Raw genomic sequence first — 15,899 nt, 5'->3', positions numbered from 1 at the left:
GGCTTTGCTATGTGCTGGTGGTGGTTCCTGTGTTCTTTCTTCAGAAATGTGGTGGGAAAGATGGGTTGCTTTTGATTAACAGATTGTGAAGATGAAGATCAAACCTCATTTCTCATTTTAACATCAATGCCATTGGCAGTTTAAAGTCCTTTATTTGAACTTACACAAAGTATTTTAGTTTCAATTTGGAAGAAGTTCAAAGATAGCCAAGAGAGTACAAAGCACAAAGTTCAAAAGTGCAAAACAGTAACCAAGTGGAAACTTCATGATCACAAGTCCTTCTACATGTACAAAGCTGGGAAAAATTGATCTTGGAGTCCTACAGCCAACCCACTCTTCAGGTTTTCAGAATTAAATGGGAGAAGTCTGAAAAAATACAACATAGGCAAAAGTGTGCATGCAGAGATGGTAGGACAGGATGGACTTCTGTAACCAATCAGCTGACCAAGCCTGTGACTTCCTAAAGTGAGACTGTGGTTTGGACTTGGAGGGTAGGATATCTTGTGGGTCTGTTTTCTTCCTGCAGTTATCCATAATTTTGAATGTGAGGCAGGAGGTGTTTGACCAGTCAAACAGTGCTGCTCTAGATCTGTGCTCCTTAAAAGCTATAAAGGACTGGAGTGGATTTTATGCCTAAAAAGCATGTTGTTCTGGGAACTCTTAATTACTTGAGCAGCATTTGATTAGGCTCCAGCAGCCTTGGTTTGTATTGTCCTCATTAGTTGTGAATTTTTTTTGGTTTTGGGTTTGGTTTTTTTTTTGTTTTGGTTTTTTTTTTTTTTTTTGGTGAGGGTGGAGTGTGTTTTTGGTTTTTTTTCTTATTGTTTGAGACTGAGGTAAAATTCATCCACGTCCAGGAGGAATGTGGATTGGGCCTATTGCTCCAAAGTAACCTGAGCTCTTTAAAAGTGGAAAAATAAACACGAGAAAAGGCAGAGTTCCTCCCAGCAGTGCCTGTGCCATGAAAAACATTTTTGTATTCACTCAGTCACTTGCTGCTTCAGAGAGTAACACCAGGGTCTGTGGAGTGTTTACATGGCCCCCACGGAAGGTGCCACAGGAACCAGCACCTGTTGATGAACCAATCACCCTGAGATACCCCAAAAGCAAATTATCTGCTTGGGTAGTCTGGCATGGTTGTGTTACCTACAGCAATCCTTTCCCAGCACAGCCAGGCTTTGCTCTTTTTTTTTCCTTCTCTCTGCTGCTGTATTTATTGAGCTTTCCTCAATGACAAAATTGAATTAATTTTTTGATCCTTGTGACTGTTGTTCAAAAACTGACTCTTGCTTTCAGGCTCTGGTCTCTGTTGTTCAGTAAGTCACTTGGATTGTTTCATTGGGTATTTGTTTTCTGTAAATCTTATGTAGGATCTAAAACTGAACAGAAAAAATCCAACCATTTAAAGAGTGACCACAGCAGTTCCTGTTACAGTTCTTAGACTTTTAAAAATACACCTGTTCTGGATAAAAGTCACACAGACTTGTTTTGAAGGTGGATTTTCTGTAGGCTCTATTTTTGCTGGCTCTGAAAAAGTTTTTTCTGAATAGAATGACTCGAAGGGAACATTCAGTTTTGGTGTGAGGTTTGTTTTTCTCCCTTTGAAATCTAGATAGATTGTAAGTGAGACAGAGCTCTTCATTAAAACAGAATGCAATTTGTGTGCAGTGAAATCTATTTAAAATATTTTGAGATACTGTAAAACAAACTGGACATTGAGGAAAGTCTCCTGCTGCAGGGTTTTTCTGGTGGGGGGGGTGTGTGTGTAGTTCTGTTTGAAATCAATCTCTGCTTCAAGGCATTTTTTTAATTTTGTAAAGCTGCTGTAGAGAGATAATAGTTCACTCAGTGCAATGATTTTTCTTAGCAAATAGTTTAGTTGAAAAAATAAATCAATTAGTAGATTGTATGCAGGCAGATTGCTGCATCCTCTTAGCTGTTTCAGGTTTATTACTGAAACTAAAAGCAGAGAAAAATTCTATCTGCTTTCTGGAAAGCACAGAGGAAACAATCCCACTAAAATGCCAAGTAAGCAGCTTTTCTAGCTACAATGCTGAGGTCAGGAGCCTGGGTTTTCTGAAGTCTTAATCTGCCCTAAAATTTCTGTCCATAACTGCCTTTGCATTCAGAGCTGAAACTTCTTTTTGGACAATCAATAAGTGCAGGCCCTGAAACTTGTGGGTCTGCAAAAGATACGTGACAGTCTGTGGTGGAGGATGTTTGGATGCTGCAGCTATCCTGTTCTTGCTTTTAAAGGAAAAAAAAAATCCTATCCTACCTGTTTACTTCTTTTCTGCTTTATGTGGGTCTTCTCCCCCAGTTAGGGTTTTCTTATGAAAGACCTTGTGCCTGAAGCCAGGGCAATCTCACCTGTGCTTATAAACCAAGGTCCAACCTGACCACTCTGCTTGGCCCCTCCTGGCCTTATGCCCCTCATTGTCTCCCAACTTTTCCTGCATCTTGTGCCCTTCTTTGTAATCTTTCCAGGTGGTTTCAGGATCCTGCAGCAGTGATGTGTCATCAGGAGATGAGTTGCTCTCTTGGCAGTTTTTCAGCCCCAGTGGCATCATTAAAAGTAATTTGTCTCTGTATTGACTTGTCCTTGTCTAGGAAGTGCTCAGACACTTTTGGGTTGGACCTGTGCTTTCTGCTCCAACCTTGTTGCCTCCTGTGCTGCCCTGCTAGCCAGGCTGCCATTTCACTGTGTTTTCTCTTGTACCCTGCCAGCCTTATCTGTCCCTGTTATTATTCTTTCTTTCATCATGCTTTGCCTACATTTTCAGCACCTTGTATCAAACTCCTTCCTCTCCCTGCTGTGTGTCTGGCCTCAAACCTGCATTAACACCTGCACCACTAACCCCCTCCTTGTTTGTCCCCCCCATTGCTCAGAGCAGCCCTGGGGTGACCCCAGAGAGCAGATTTCTGAACCTCCCAGAGCACACAGTCATGGCAGGGGCAGGCACCAGCAGAGAGAGCACCGAGGACCCCCCTCACCTTCGTCCAGCCATGCCCCCACACACGGGCACTCCAGCTCAGAGGGCCGTGGAAGGTCTCCTCAGCTGAGAGAGGCCAGCAGTGGCCATCAGCAGGGGCAGAAGACAGCCAGCCAGGGAAGGTCCAGGAGACATCTCAGCCTTGACCTGGAAAGAGAGACCGAGCACCGTGCCTGTGATCACAGCAAAAGCTGGGAGCTGCAGGAGAGGAGGACAGCTGGCAGGGAGAAGGAGAGGAGACTTCTCAGTCTGGACCTGGACTTGGAGCATGGACTCATGGAGGAAGCACGGCACAGCAGAAAGCCACCAAGGCAAGACAGAGAAAAGCACCTTCCCCTCCTTGAGATGGAACTGGAGGCAGAGCAGGAGACCTGGCATCGGGGTGGCAGACAGCACCCTGAGAAACACAGATCTCACCACCAGGGCCACTCGTCACACAGGATGGCACGTGACGAGAAGCTCTATGATGCTGAATCTAGAGATGACCATAGGAGGGGTGAGGCAAGAGCCTACAAAAGGGCAGGACACAGGAGACACTCCCCCTCCCCTCATGCTGTGAGCCAGGGGAAGGTTGGAGGTTGCCAGCGAGACCCAGGTAACCGAGTGATGGGGAAGGTGTGCGTATGTGTGGGGATGGACCTTTGCGTGCCCCATACTGCTGTCTGAGATATGTTTGGCTTCCTTGAAGATGCTTCTCTCCAGTATCTACCTGCAGTGTGTACACAGGGAATCTTGCCCAGGTTTCTTCTTGATTTAGCAGGATTCTTCTTATCCATTAATGTTCTTGCTCTATATCCTGATGTTCCATGGCATTGGAGAGGATGAGTAAGAAGGTATTGTTGGAGGTGGTGCCCTTGGTATCCTTTCATTTAAGAAAACAAATTTCTTCCCCCCACAAAAAAAACCACCCCACCATCCCCAAAGAAAGACCCCCCAGAAAACTCCAACCAACACCCAGCTTTTGTTTTAAAAATACATTTTGTGCTGTGGCCTCCTTGTACAGGAGAAAAAAAGGGAACAAACCCCTGAATGTTAGGTTATGGTTGTATTTTGTGGAGTTGAGATGCAGGACTGTAAGTGAGCACACTTTGCTTAAGCACAAAAAAACCCAGCAATTTTCATCCACTTCTTATTGAAAACCCTGCTGCAACTTAATTCATGTTGGGCAAAGTTCACTAGTGGCACTGGGCATCCGACTGGGTTCTATTTGCAAGATTCTTGCCAAATTCTGTGCGAGTGGAATTTTCTGGGAAATGTGTACCTGTGTAGTTCTTGCTCAACAAGCACTTGGCTTTAAAGATCCAGACCTATCTTTCTACTTTTAAAGACACTGGGACAGTTATTCTTCTTCCTCATGATACAAACACTTTCCTTAGAGAAATAGAAGGTTTAGCTTTGAAATAACAAAACTCTGTACTCAAAATAAGAACTGAACATTATATGAACTTCAAAAATGCTTACTTTTCTGTTTTCTCATTGAATTGTAAAATTCATGGGTCATCCCAAGGAAGAAATTGTCTGAAAACTCAGGTGAGCCTGTCCTGGGTAACCCTTGCAGCCCGTGCTGCTTCAGCAGTGTGCTCAGACTCTGCTGTGCTCATATCAAATGTTGGGCTGCTCTCTGCTGCCCAGTTTTGCCACTGTGCCTGTATCAATGCAGAGTGACAAGTTATAATTCCTTTGCTAGCACTGCTGTCACCAAAGAGTGCTTCAAGGGACATGGCCTGTTCTGCCCTGGAGTTGCATTTGTTATCTGAGACAGGGTGTGGCAGGTACTCTGTGATGATCTCTGGTTCTCTTGAGTGTGGGGTTTGCAGGTGGCTGAGGAGGTGGTGGGGATCTCAAAGGATTTGGAGAATGGTTGAGTTGATTGTTTTCTCTCAATTGTGTAGGCACTAATTTGAGGGGGAGGACACAAGCCATGTACGATGGCCCCCGGATGGAACAGGAGCTGTCTGATGCAGAGATTGCTCGGAAGCTGCAGGAGGAAGAGCTCCTGGTAAGTAGAGAGGGTGCATTGCTCAACTCAAAGGAACCAAGGCAACCAGCACAGAAAACTTTACTTTGTAAACCTTTAATATATAAGAGTGACTATAAGACCTAAGGTCTTGCTCCTGTGCATTCTGCTAATTACCTTTGTCTTCCATACACACAAATATGGAGTGACAGCTGGCTTCCAACTAATAAGCCCTATTTTTTGAAATAAACACCCCAAAATTAAAGTGCTGAAGCAAAGTGATATTAAATGGATGTTTCCAGGCAGGTGAAGATGGCATGTAGTCAGTGTAAGCAGCTCCAATTGAGACAGGCCATTGCCCATCTTTGAGAGAGAAGGCAGCAGAGTGGGAAATGCATTGTGGTGTGGCCAGGCAGATACATGAGGGCAAAATTCAGCTGAAAAGCTGAAATGGCAGATTGGAGTTGGGTTGTGAGGTAAGTATTGGGGTAGTTAAGTGTATTTGGAGAGGATGATGGTGTATTTGTATGGGCACATACTTGCCCTGCCCAGTAAGTAGGTTGATGAGTATGATTAATTCAGAGATGGTAATTTTTTGTCTCTGGTTTTCCTTCCCCACTTTTTCCCCCCACCTCCAGGCTAATGAAGCAGATCAGAAGGCAGCTCAAGTAGCCCAAGATGAGGTGAGCAACAAGTCAAATACTTGTGGAATTCCTTTACTTGCAGAAGCTGCTAAACAGCCCTTGTTTTCTCTGACCCTCTAGTTGATAATTTCTTTCCTTGTAGGGGAAGCCTGGGGCTCTAGTGGGAATTTCTCCCAGATGGGTTTTGTGTATGGGCTGGCCAAGCAGAGAGTTGCACTGCCTGTTACAACCATGACAAAGGCAGGAAGTTCATGGTTCTGTAAGAGAATTTCTTGTAACTAAAACCAAAGGGGGACTATCCAAGATGTTGTGAGATGAACCACCAACCCCTTTTAGGAGAAGGGATAGAGGGGAGAAAGGTTCTGCAAATGCAGTTCTTGTAAATCAGCGATTGAACATGCTGCATGTCACCAGTCTTAACTTTGCCCCATCCCTTGATTTCTGATCACAGATGGATGAAATCCTGGATTTGCACCCTTGCCATTCAGCAGCTGTCCATGGAAAAGGGTTTGAATTTCTCAAACCCACAAGAGCAGTAAAATTGTCTGACCGAGTCTGTGCTTCCCTTCTAGGAAATTGCTCGTCTCTTGATGGCTGAGGAGAAAAAGGCTTTAAGAAAAGAGAAAGAAAGAGAAAAGTCTTCCTTTGAAAAGAGGAGGCATGATCAAGATTGGAAGGTATGCCAGGCTTCAGGAGGCACCACAGATAAGGTGCTATAATGTTATTCCTATTTTCAGAGGGAGGTGAGTGTATGGTGGGAGCAAAAGGTGGTGATGCATCTGAAGGGTTTCGCTCTCTTACTCAGCTGCTCCCGAGCCTTTTGGAGCCACCTCTTTGCTAAGGTGCTTTTGGCTTCAGCCTCAAGCAAGGTAGTCCTTGGGGCTCTAGCCTTGAAGGATGGCACTGGATGTCACAGCACCTTGTGGCCTCCCTGAAGCACTGTCAGTCCCTGCTACAGGACCTTCCCTTTGCTGAAATCCTGACTTGTAGCATTAAAGGCAGTAATTGGTTCTGTTTGTGTAAGGGCAATGCAGCTGCTTCAGTTGTCACTCTGCCTCATAACTGGCTGTGTAATGAAAGTCCTGAGTCTATCATGCCTGGTTTTGGTAGGAGTAACACCAGAGAGACTTGGCTGGCCAGCATGGAAGGGGATAGGAAACAGATTTTATGGTCAGCACTGCTAAGGTGCTAAAGGGGATGTGGTGTTAATCTTAGGGCCAGATGGCAGCAGCTCTGGTGTTTTCAGCCTCCTTCCTGAGTTTCAGTGGTTGCAGGAGCACAGCTGCATGCAGCTGGTCTTTCCTGCTCAGCCCAGCCTTGTGCACTGTCATTACACCCAGACTGTGTTCAGCCCCAGATTCAGAACTGTCCCTTACTGCTGTCACAGAAATTGAGTTTGGCTCAGCAGGGCTGGGTTTTTACTGAAAACTAGTCCTGATGCTGCCATTTGCATGTCTGGCTAATTTTGTGTGTAAACCAAGCACAAGAGGGCTGTGTGGAATTGTGGCAGTCCCAGTGTCCTGGCTGGTGTCTAGCAAGGCACACAGATGAGCTGATTTCCCCTCTTCCCATCAGCCTGATTCAGGCGAGTCCACGCGCTCAAGGTCAAGAGAAGGGCCCGAAACTCAGCGACACAGAAGTGACAGGCCTTCAAGGTGAGCTTGAACTGGCTGGCAAGAATGGGGAATGCAGTTGGGAAGCTGCTGAGAAGCTGGGTCCTAGGGAGGAGGTGGGATGACCAGCCTGACCCACCCTGAAGGGACTCGGTGGAGAGCAGGGTGACGAGGGGCACGGAGCTCATGAGGTGTCAGTGACGTGCGTCACTCACTGTGCTCGTGGCACTTGTCCATCTTGGTCCCCATGCCCAGTGCTGACAGGGATTGATGAGCTTGTGCAGTGACATTTGTTAAATGGCAGAGAAACATTGAGAGGGTTAAACAGCTTCTGGGGATGTGAAACCAAATGTCATCTCTGGGCAGGAAGGAGTAATCACCATGCATTTGCACAGCTGCTCCCTTGGTCCTTGCTCCCAGTTGATTCCTGTGCACAGCTCCCACCGCTGCATTTGAGCACCACCCTGCAAGCAAGAGCACTGTGCTTTGGGGTGTCTCATCCCAAACTGGGAACATGCTGTAGCCCAGTGCTGCTTCTGAATCCCTTGATACTCTGGCTCAGTGGTCTTCATGAGGTACTAAACCCTGAAAGTGACCCCAGTGGCTTTGATTTCCATTCCAGAAATAAACGTAGAAATTCTAGTTGAACTTGCAAAAGAAACAACAAATTGAGGTGCAGGTGGAGATTGAGATTGATCATATTAAAATACTCTGGGGGTAAAACTGTGCAAGCAATAACCACTTTAAAATGCTGCCCTGTTGAGTGAAGTTTGCAGTAAATTATTTCCTGGTAACTGAAACCATTATGAAATGAAAGAGATCCATGACAAGCAGTACATACTCTGCTTTTCTCACTGCAGAAACAGTAATGGGCTGTGCTCAGAGGAGCTCTTCTGCAGGTGGAAGGTCTGGGCCAGGCAAGGTTTGCATCAAACTGTCAGTAACAGGCCAGACAGCTGAGGTGTTGCTCTTGCTGCACTGTTGTGACTTTGAGTTATTTCCCAACACTCCTTTGACACTGTGCTTGGCAGGTCACAGCCCCTCCTCGATGAACACTCTCGGTATTACACGAGCCAGCCCAGCCCCTTGCGCCACCACCCCAGACCTGAGCACTCTCCTAAAGGTAGGATCTGCCAGGGCTGCCCAGCACTTGGGTTATTGTCAGCTCTTTTCCTCACACAAGGAGCCTGCAGGGGACAGAGTGATGATGGAAAGTGATGCAAATAAAGAAGGGGAATTAATGCCCCAGCAGGCAGGTGATGCTGGGCAGTGTTTGGGTTGGACTTGCTGAGCACGTTGCAGGCTGTGAGACTAAAAAACTGAATTGGTTTGCCTGGAATTTGTCAAGGTGCTGTCTGTATGTCTTCTCTGATCTCTTAATGATGAATGACTGTAAATCTAGGTAGCAAATGACAAAGAAATGTCATGAAGACAACATTATGATGGATTTTAGGTGACTCACTATTCTCAAACAATCCAATACAAGACAGAACCTCACCTGTCTGGTGAGCAGATGGGATGATCAGACAGAAATTTGTCCTGAGAGCAGGCTGGTTTTATTCCTGTAGCACCTCAGCACTGCTTTGTTGGTTTGTTTCCTGAAATCACTCGGCACAGAGCAGTGTGGGTAGGGTAGCCCCTGCAGTTGTTTTAAATCTGAATGCCCATTGTCTGAGTTATCTGGGGAAGGAAGGGGGCAGTCTGAGACGAACTCAGTCTCAGATTTCTTCCAACTCTAGTGAAACTTCAATGTGGACGCTTTCCTTTCCAAAATTTAGTTTGGTAAACGTATGTTGTGTCTTCATCAAGAAAGCTGGAAAGTTGATGGCACTTCATAGGGTCTGTTTGCTTTAGTGAGACTGTGCAATGGGGCTGCAGCAGCATTCACACCCCAGAAGAAATGCACATGTCTGCCTGTCTCATGGATCTGTCCTTCTTTTTGCTTGAGTCATGTAACATATAGCTCCCATTTTGGCCTTTGACTTGACTAGTACCCTAGAAGTCAGACAGACAAGAGGGCAGGCCAGGTAAAATATGACTGCAGGCAGTGATTTTTTCACCAGGATTTAGCCTCATAGACTGTTTCCTTTCTGTTTTGTTTTCTAGGTTCCCGTAGGAAGCAGTAAACTGTGCTAGCCTTTGCTTTGGTACTGACTCTTCTGTAGCAAACATTACTGGAATTGCCAGGCAACTTTCTCCATCCCTGACCTATGGGAGGCCCACCCTCCACTCCCAGGATCATCTCTTTAAGTGTCGTCATATTAAGGAAAATTGTTTGTTTCAATTTCTTACTCATCTGTGATGACTTCAGCAGTGCAGTATAATCTAGCTGCCACTGAGCTGTGCCAATCAACCAGCTGGCTCAACAGCTCCCTCATACATTCTTTTGAGGCTTTCTTTTTATTTTTAAGTTTGGCTGGAGCTCTGATGAACTGGACAAATTGAGATGCATGTACAATGGAGGAAAATTGAAGAAATGAGTTGGGTTATGGCAGTGCAGCAGAACATCAGAAGTACAAGTCCTTTTTACATTAGGATAACTTAGCAAAGAGAGCTATAAGAGGAATTGGGTTTCTTCCTGTGTTGGATAGGACAGCTGAGCCAACCTGACAGTCATATGAGCTTGCAGAAAGGAGAGAGCGTTGTCAAACATATACCAGCAAAAGCCAAACCCTGAGACTGGTGAGGCAGAAATAGCCTATGAAACAGAATTTTTAAACTGCTGTATTTCTTTCTAGGGTTTCCAACAATCTGAATAGAGTGTGTATAGGCATTTAGCTCCAGGACATAGGATAGAACAATTAAAAGGAAAGACAATTCCAACTGAAGTTAGACCTTGTGTGCATGACTTAGGATTTGCCAGGGAGTTCAAGAAGCTGTGAACTGTGGTTTGGGAAAACTCATACAAACAGATCTATGTGTCTGAAGGGAGCTCTGTGGTCACCTGCTTTGAGCTGCAGTGTGGTAGAAGCCAAGGAATTTCATTAAAGCCAAGTCAGATCTCATGTAACTCTTAGCTCAGTTGCTGATGCACTTGAGTAGAGTAACTTGTTTCTGAACTTGGATGTGTCTTGTAAACATGGGGCTGATGGAGAGAGGGCCATATGGGCATTGAGCATCAAAATCTACAGTTACAGGCAACCTGAGCCAGACATGGAGTGCTGATCAGTCCACATGATGTTTGTGCTGACTGCTTTTCCTCTCCACTGCTCCATCCAGCACCCCAGGCAAGCTCCAGTCAGGAATAAAAGAATCATTGCTCTCTAGGGCACAGCAGGTCTGCAGGTTTGTTGTCTGTATATATTTTCCCATGCAGTGATTCCATCCTGGCTTGTTTTCCCTCCACTCTTTGAAAATCATTTTTCTCTTGCACAAAAAAGTAGCCTTTTTCCCTGGCCTCCTCTCATTTAAATTCTTTAGTCATTTTTAATATTTTTTTTGCCATTATTTTTGGGTGTATTTTTAAACTACAAAGCTGAGCATCTGGACATTGTCTTGGAGTGTGTTCAGCCAGGGCAGGCTGGTTGTCCATGGGCCAGCCTAGTTCATGGCAGAGGGCTTGGCTGCCTTGCCCCTGCAGCCCAACCTTAGTGCCAGCACCAAGTCTGTCTCGCCACTCTCTCTGTTGGCTCTGGCTCTGCAGAGGAGGGGAGACACCTGTGTCTAGGGCAGGAAACTTGTCCTTACCACTGATCTGCCTGGGAAAGGGGCCTTGGCAGCTCTCTGGAGCTTTGTGGGGAGAGAGCACCTCTAGGAAATAGGAAGAGAGCCTGGCTATCTGCTGTTCCTCTAGTGCACAGTTCAAGCCCCAAGGCAGCTGTAAGGCTTTAACCTTGGCTCTTCTTGGTCAGGATAATTACTGGGCCAGATCTCTGGGAAGACAGGGCAACTCCTTTTTCACATAAATTGCAGGGGCAGATTTAATACCACATAATAAGATCATGTATTGCCTTGAGCAGTAACTCAGAGACTTGCATCTCCTACTCCCACTGGCCCATTGGCAGCAGTTCAGTACCTGTGAAGAACCACTTAACCCAATGGATCTCTGCTCCAGGGATACCCTAACCAAAAACCTTACCACGTAGGACTTGGTGTATGGGCAGAATCCTGCTACCTGCATACCCTTGCTTCCACACTGTGGCTCACCTGCCTGCACGGGCTCCTAAGTGACTTGCAAGGTCTTGCTTGCTGCTGTTTCTCAGGAAATATCCTAGTCAGCAGCTAGATTTTACTGTCCTTGCCTTGTTCCCACTTCTCATTCTGTCTCTGTCCATTCAGAAGTGTTCATGTTGTTTAAAAGGATTCAGGAAAAAAACCAACATGGATGCTATTTTTTGCTTTCTTATTTGATAACTTGGCCCAATGTGGCAACCTCATCTACCAAGCTTTTATTTTGTATGGATTTATTTTTGTATTTTATGTAACAGTCAAAATTTCTACTGCTGAAAATGCCATTTTTTTTCCTGTGGACTTTTCCCTTCCATTGCCATCAGAGTAATTGTTGTGAAATGGATGTGTGGTGGGTTTGTAAGAATTAATACTTCCTACGAACACCCTAGTCCAGGCACTGCTGCTTGGACCACCTGGTGCACTTGTGAAAACTGGATGGAGAAAAGTCCTGCCAAATCAGAAAGAGGTTGAGCTTTGTACTGGCTGTGCTTGCAGAAAACTGGTGATTCTCTGTAGAAGGCATGGGGAAATCACCAGCTAGGAATTCAGCCCTCCATGGGCCTCTGTGTCTGGCTGTGATGGACTTTCTTGCACTGCAGTTGGCTGGTGTAGCTTTTGTCTTAACCTCGTCAGAGAAGTCATGAAGAGCCTGAGCCCTCTGGCATTCGAAGAACCTGTTAATTCAGGAGGGATGCTTGGGAGTACCCAAGTTGTTGTTATCAATGGTAAGGAGTAGGAATGTGAGGGAAAACTCTGGTAGAATTAGTTTGGAAGCTGGGTAGTCTGAAGAACACCTCAGTGCCTCCTCTGTGGAGCTGTAAACTCTCCTTAGTGGCCAGTCAACCTCTCTGGCCAAGACACCAAGAGACAAGAGCCCAAGAGAAGGATCCTAGGAGCAGTTGCTGCTTTCTTGGATGCCTTTGGGGGGTGCTGAATGCTTTATGGGCTGTTTTGCTCTGTATCCTCCCTTAGTCCTCATCCTTTTTTCTTTCTGCCTACCTTTATTCATTTGCTGTTCCTTGTAAGTGTTTCTCCTGTTTTATTAGTCCATAGTCCTTGTGAAAAGGGGGTTCCTAAGGCTTTGCTAGAAAAGGGAGAGAAATGCTGGGAATGGCAGCTGAGGAAAGCAGGTGGTAAATGGGATAAGAACAGAGCAGTTGTTCATCTTATGCATGTTGCGGTCCTCATGCAGCCATGCAGGTTAGAGACCTCCTGAGGCAGAGGTTGCAACGGGACTTGCATCTTTAGAGACAACTTTTGGAAAGGGGTTCCATGGTCCCACTGAAGTCAACAAGAGCTGAGATTATGGATGAACAAAGAGCCACTTTCCTTGGGGCTCAGCAGCCACAGTTCTGCTGAGCGTCAAGAAGAAGATGCAGCTTGTGTAGGTGAGATGCAGAATCAGCACCTTGGACATGTGTTCCGGGAAAGAGGCACAATGAAACGGATCTTTTTAAAAAACACTCAGCAATATTTCTTTTCTATGACAGAAAAATGTTTTAAGTATCTTGGTTTTTTTTACTTGTCTACTCTTGCCAAGTTTCAGTAGCTTTGCCTATGGGTTTGCTCGGGATTTAGTAGCATGTTGGAGCCCTTGCTGGGACCCCTGCCCAGGTTGTTTGGGTCCTGCATCCCTTTCTGACTCTGTGCATTAACAAGGCATCCAGCACCACGTGGAAAATTCACCTCCTTGAAATCCTGGCACTTCCTGACCTTCCTAGCAAGCTCATCTCAGCAGCAAGAGTTCTCACCACCTCCTCACCTCCGTCCAAAGCACAATGGTCTGCAGAAGAGAGGTCGGGTGACCTGGCGGGATCGTGCCTTACACGCAGGGATATTCGATGTCTTCAGCAGGCTGACCTGAGTCACCTTGCTATGAAACACTGTCTTAATGGGGACTGTACAGCTTCCTGCAGCAAGAAGCAGTTCTCATCACAGGGATAGATCCAACAGGTTGATTTCATCTTTTTTTAAAGAACTTCATGGGTTTGAACTTGGTGGGGTGAGGAAATATCAGCTGTTAAGGGATAGATGAATTCTCATCATTGAATTTCTCCTCTTGGGGAAGAAGGATAGAAGTTACAGATGATGCAGTCTGCTTCTCTGTCTATAAAAGGGATCTTGTATGTACAGTATTTTTATATCTCTGCATTCCCATCTATCAGGATTTGAATCAGGATTGATAACATTCTCTACTTGTGGAAAAAAATGGGTTGTTATTTTTACAGTGCTAGATGTCTGTTTGTTTATTTTGTGCCAAATTACAGCCACTGTTACATTCTAGTGTTTTCATTCAGTTTATTGCTGTTCATCAATGTGTATATTATATATTTTTATTATCAAGGTTTTTATTTTAATTCATATTATCCTGTATGCAAACTAACTGTGGATTGCTAATTTATATATGTATAAAGGGGAGCACTTGGAGACAGTGTGAGGATTCCCCTACTTAGTTTACACTCTTGAAATTGAGCACAGCCAGTACATGAAACTCACTGTTTCCTTCAGAGAGCAATCTCCTGTGTGTTTGCAGGTGGCTCCTGCTGTCCCTCCTGGCAGCACTGGCACTGCAGGACTGTGTGGGATGCAGTAGGAGCTGGAGCACAGCTCCCAGCACAGCCTGACGGGTGCCTGAGCTCAGGGCTGCCCTGTGCCAGGCAGGAATGCCCAGCAGGGTGGTGGGGGCTGAGCTTTGCTCTTTATCTGTCCCCAGCCAGTGCACAGTTGGTTTTGCCCCACTCTCCCAAGGTGTTCAGGGCTTAGTTTTGCAGTTGCTTTGGGAGGTGGCTATGGTACATATCCCTTGCATGGACACACCATGGCTAGCTTGTCTTCTTTTTGTTGCAGAGGACAGGCACAAACATGCAGAGATCCCACTTTGCTGCACTCCAGCACATTTGTGGCTGTGCAGCCCTGCTGGGGAGGGACTGGCTGTGCTGCACACAGGTGCCACTTAGACTGCCCTGCCCAGGACAGGCGCTGGGACATGGGTTTCATGTTCAGGTGCTGCCCAAGCCTCAGTTTCTGGACTGGAGGTACTATCAACCACCTCCTCCCCATCAGTAGCACAGGGCAAGGCTTAGCTGGGCAGTTTGGGCTCTTCAGGAGAGTCCCAGAGAGGACAGTGGCACACGCAAATGAGTATTTTCTACTTCATGGGAAACAAGTTCCACTGTATCAGTGTTCACTCTAAGTAGACTCCATGGTCTGTCTCCAGCTGCATCTGTGCACTGCAATATAGTTAATTGCCTCAGATAAATAGCTGCAGTTGTCTCATTTAGCTCTTCAGGGTAAACTTTCAGCCTGTTGAATCTAAATATTAGCCATGCAATGAGGTGGATTAGTCAGAAGGCTTAAATTCCTCAGAGCTGCAAGTGTATCCTGCATTGTAACAGCTAATCCTTAAATATGAATTGCACACTGACAATAATCTGTCTATGCAAGCCTATTCTTGGTTTTATTTTGACTGTTCACTCTATAATTTACCAGGTTTGGCATAGAACTTCTGAATGACATTTAACCAAAGTATCATGTCTGTGTGTGTGTGTGTGTGTATAGCATGTTTTGCTTCATACTCCTGAATTGTCATAGAATGTAAAGGGAACATTGCCTTGCCCCACTTTGTTCAATAAATTGCTGTATTTTGTTATTCACCAATTCCTTCTGTCCCTCTGTGTGCTTTTCTGGAAACCTGAGTGGGTTACACAGAAGCAGGGGAAAATAAGACTTTGTTCCACCCTTTGTTCCTGAAACCTAGCTGCTTCTACCAACAATATGTTCTTCCACTGTAATAGATGTAGCAAACAAACAAATTTGTATTTAATTTGATTATTTTGTTGACAGACAGATGGAAAAAAGGCTATGTAATATCTTGGAAAAGATCTGGACTGTTTCATTTCCTGAGACTGTGATACTGAAAAATAAAGCAGTATGATTATTTGCAAGGATAGGATGCTCTTTCTTATTTCATTAACATAACTTTTGAGTTTGAAAAAAGCCTGCTTGAAGATGCCCTCAAGCAACACATACCTTCAGTGGTGGGACAGAATGTAAGAAGGAAGAATGGCAAATGCCCTGGACTCACTGCTGTCTTCAAAGGCATCAGCTGAGGATGCAGCCACATGCAGCTCAAATGTGAGCAGACCTGATCCCACAAACTCAGTTTGTGACTGAGCATTCTGAAATAGAGAGGTTGTCACACAATACAAATTCTGGATCTTGCATCTGTAAAACATTTCTTAAATGCTTATTTACTCATTTCTGTCTGCGTGCCAAGAATAAGCATTGCACAGGGGAGCAGAGAGCCCTTTGGCACCCCAGCACAGGGTGCACCAGGCTTTCCCTCTGTGAGCCAGGGCCTTGGGCTGCACAAGTGAGTGCTCTGACTCCATCAGAGTTCATTTTTGGGCTGGATCTGTGTCACAGCACCACCCCAGTGCTTCCAAGTGCCTCAATGCCATCTTTACCTTTCACCAGCTGCATCTCAGAGTCCCTTGGGCATTATCAGTGAGTGGAAATAGGA

General features: G+C 45.5%; 1 protein-coding gene across 1 annotated transcript in view; it reads left to right on the top strand.

The window, feature by feature from the left end:
* The window catches only part of CCDC50 (coiled-coil domain containing 50), a 41,774-nt gene extending 26,450 nt beyond the window's left edge, over positions 1-15,324 (top strand). The window contains exons 6-12 of the mRNA XM_066556761.1: positions 2,890-3,588; positions 4,886-4,992; positions 5,589-5,633; positions 6,167-6,271; positions 7,170-7,249; positions 8,239-8,330; positions 9,314-15,324. Of these exons, the coding sequence (XP_066412858.1) occupies positions 2,890-3,588; positions 4,886-4,992; positions 5,589-5,633; positions 6,167-6,271; positions 7,170-7,249; positions 8,239-8,330; positions 9,314-9,333 (1,148 nt within the window). The 3' untranslated portion in view covers positions 9,334-15,324. The remainder of the gene's footprint in view (positions 1-2,889; positions 3,589-4,885; positions 4,993-5,588; positions 5,634-6,166; positions 6,272-7,169; positions 7,250-8,238; positions 8,331-9,313) is intronic.
* The last annotated feature ends 575 nt before the right edge of the window (positions 15,325-15,899 follow it).

The sequence above is a fragment of the Molothrus aeneus genome, chromosome 10 (genome assembly GCF_037042795.1).
Source record: "Molothrus aeneus isolate 106 chromosome 10, BPBGC_Maene_1.0, whole genome shotgun sequence".
Classification (NCBI taxonomy): Eukaryota; Metazoa; Chordata; class Aves; order Passeriformes; family Icteridae; genus Molothrus; species Molothrus aeneus.
The sequence above is the reverse complement of the archived record's forward strand: the minus strand, read 5'-3'. Positions and strand labels throughout refer to the sequence as shown.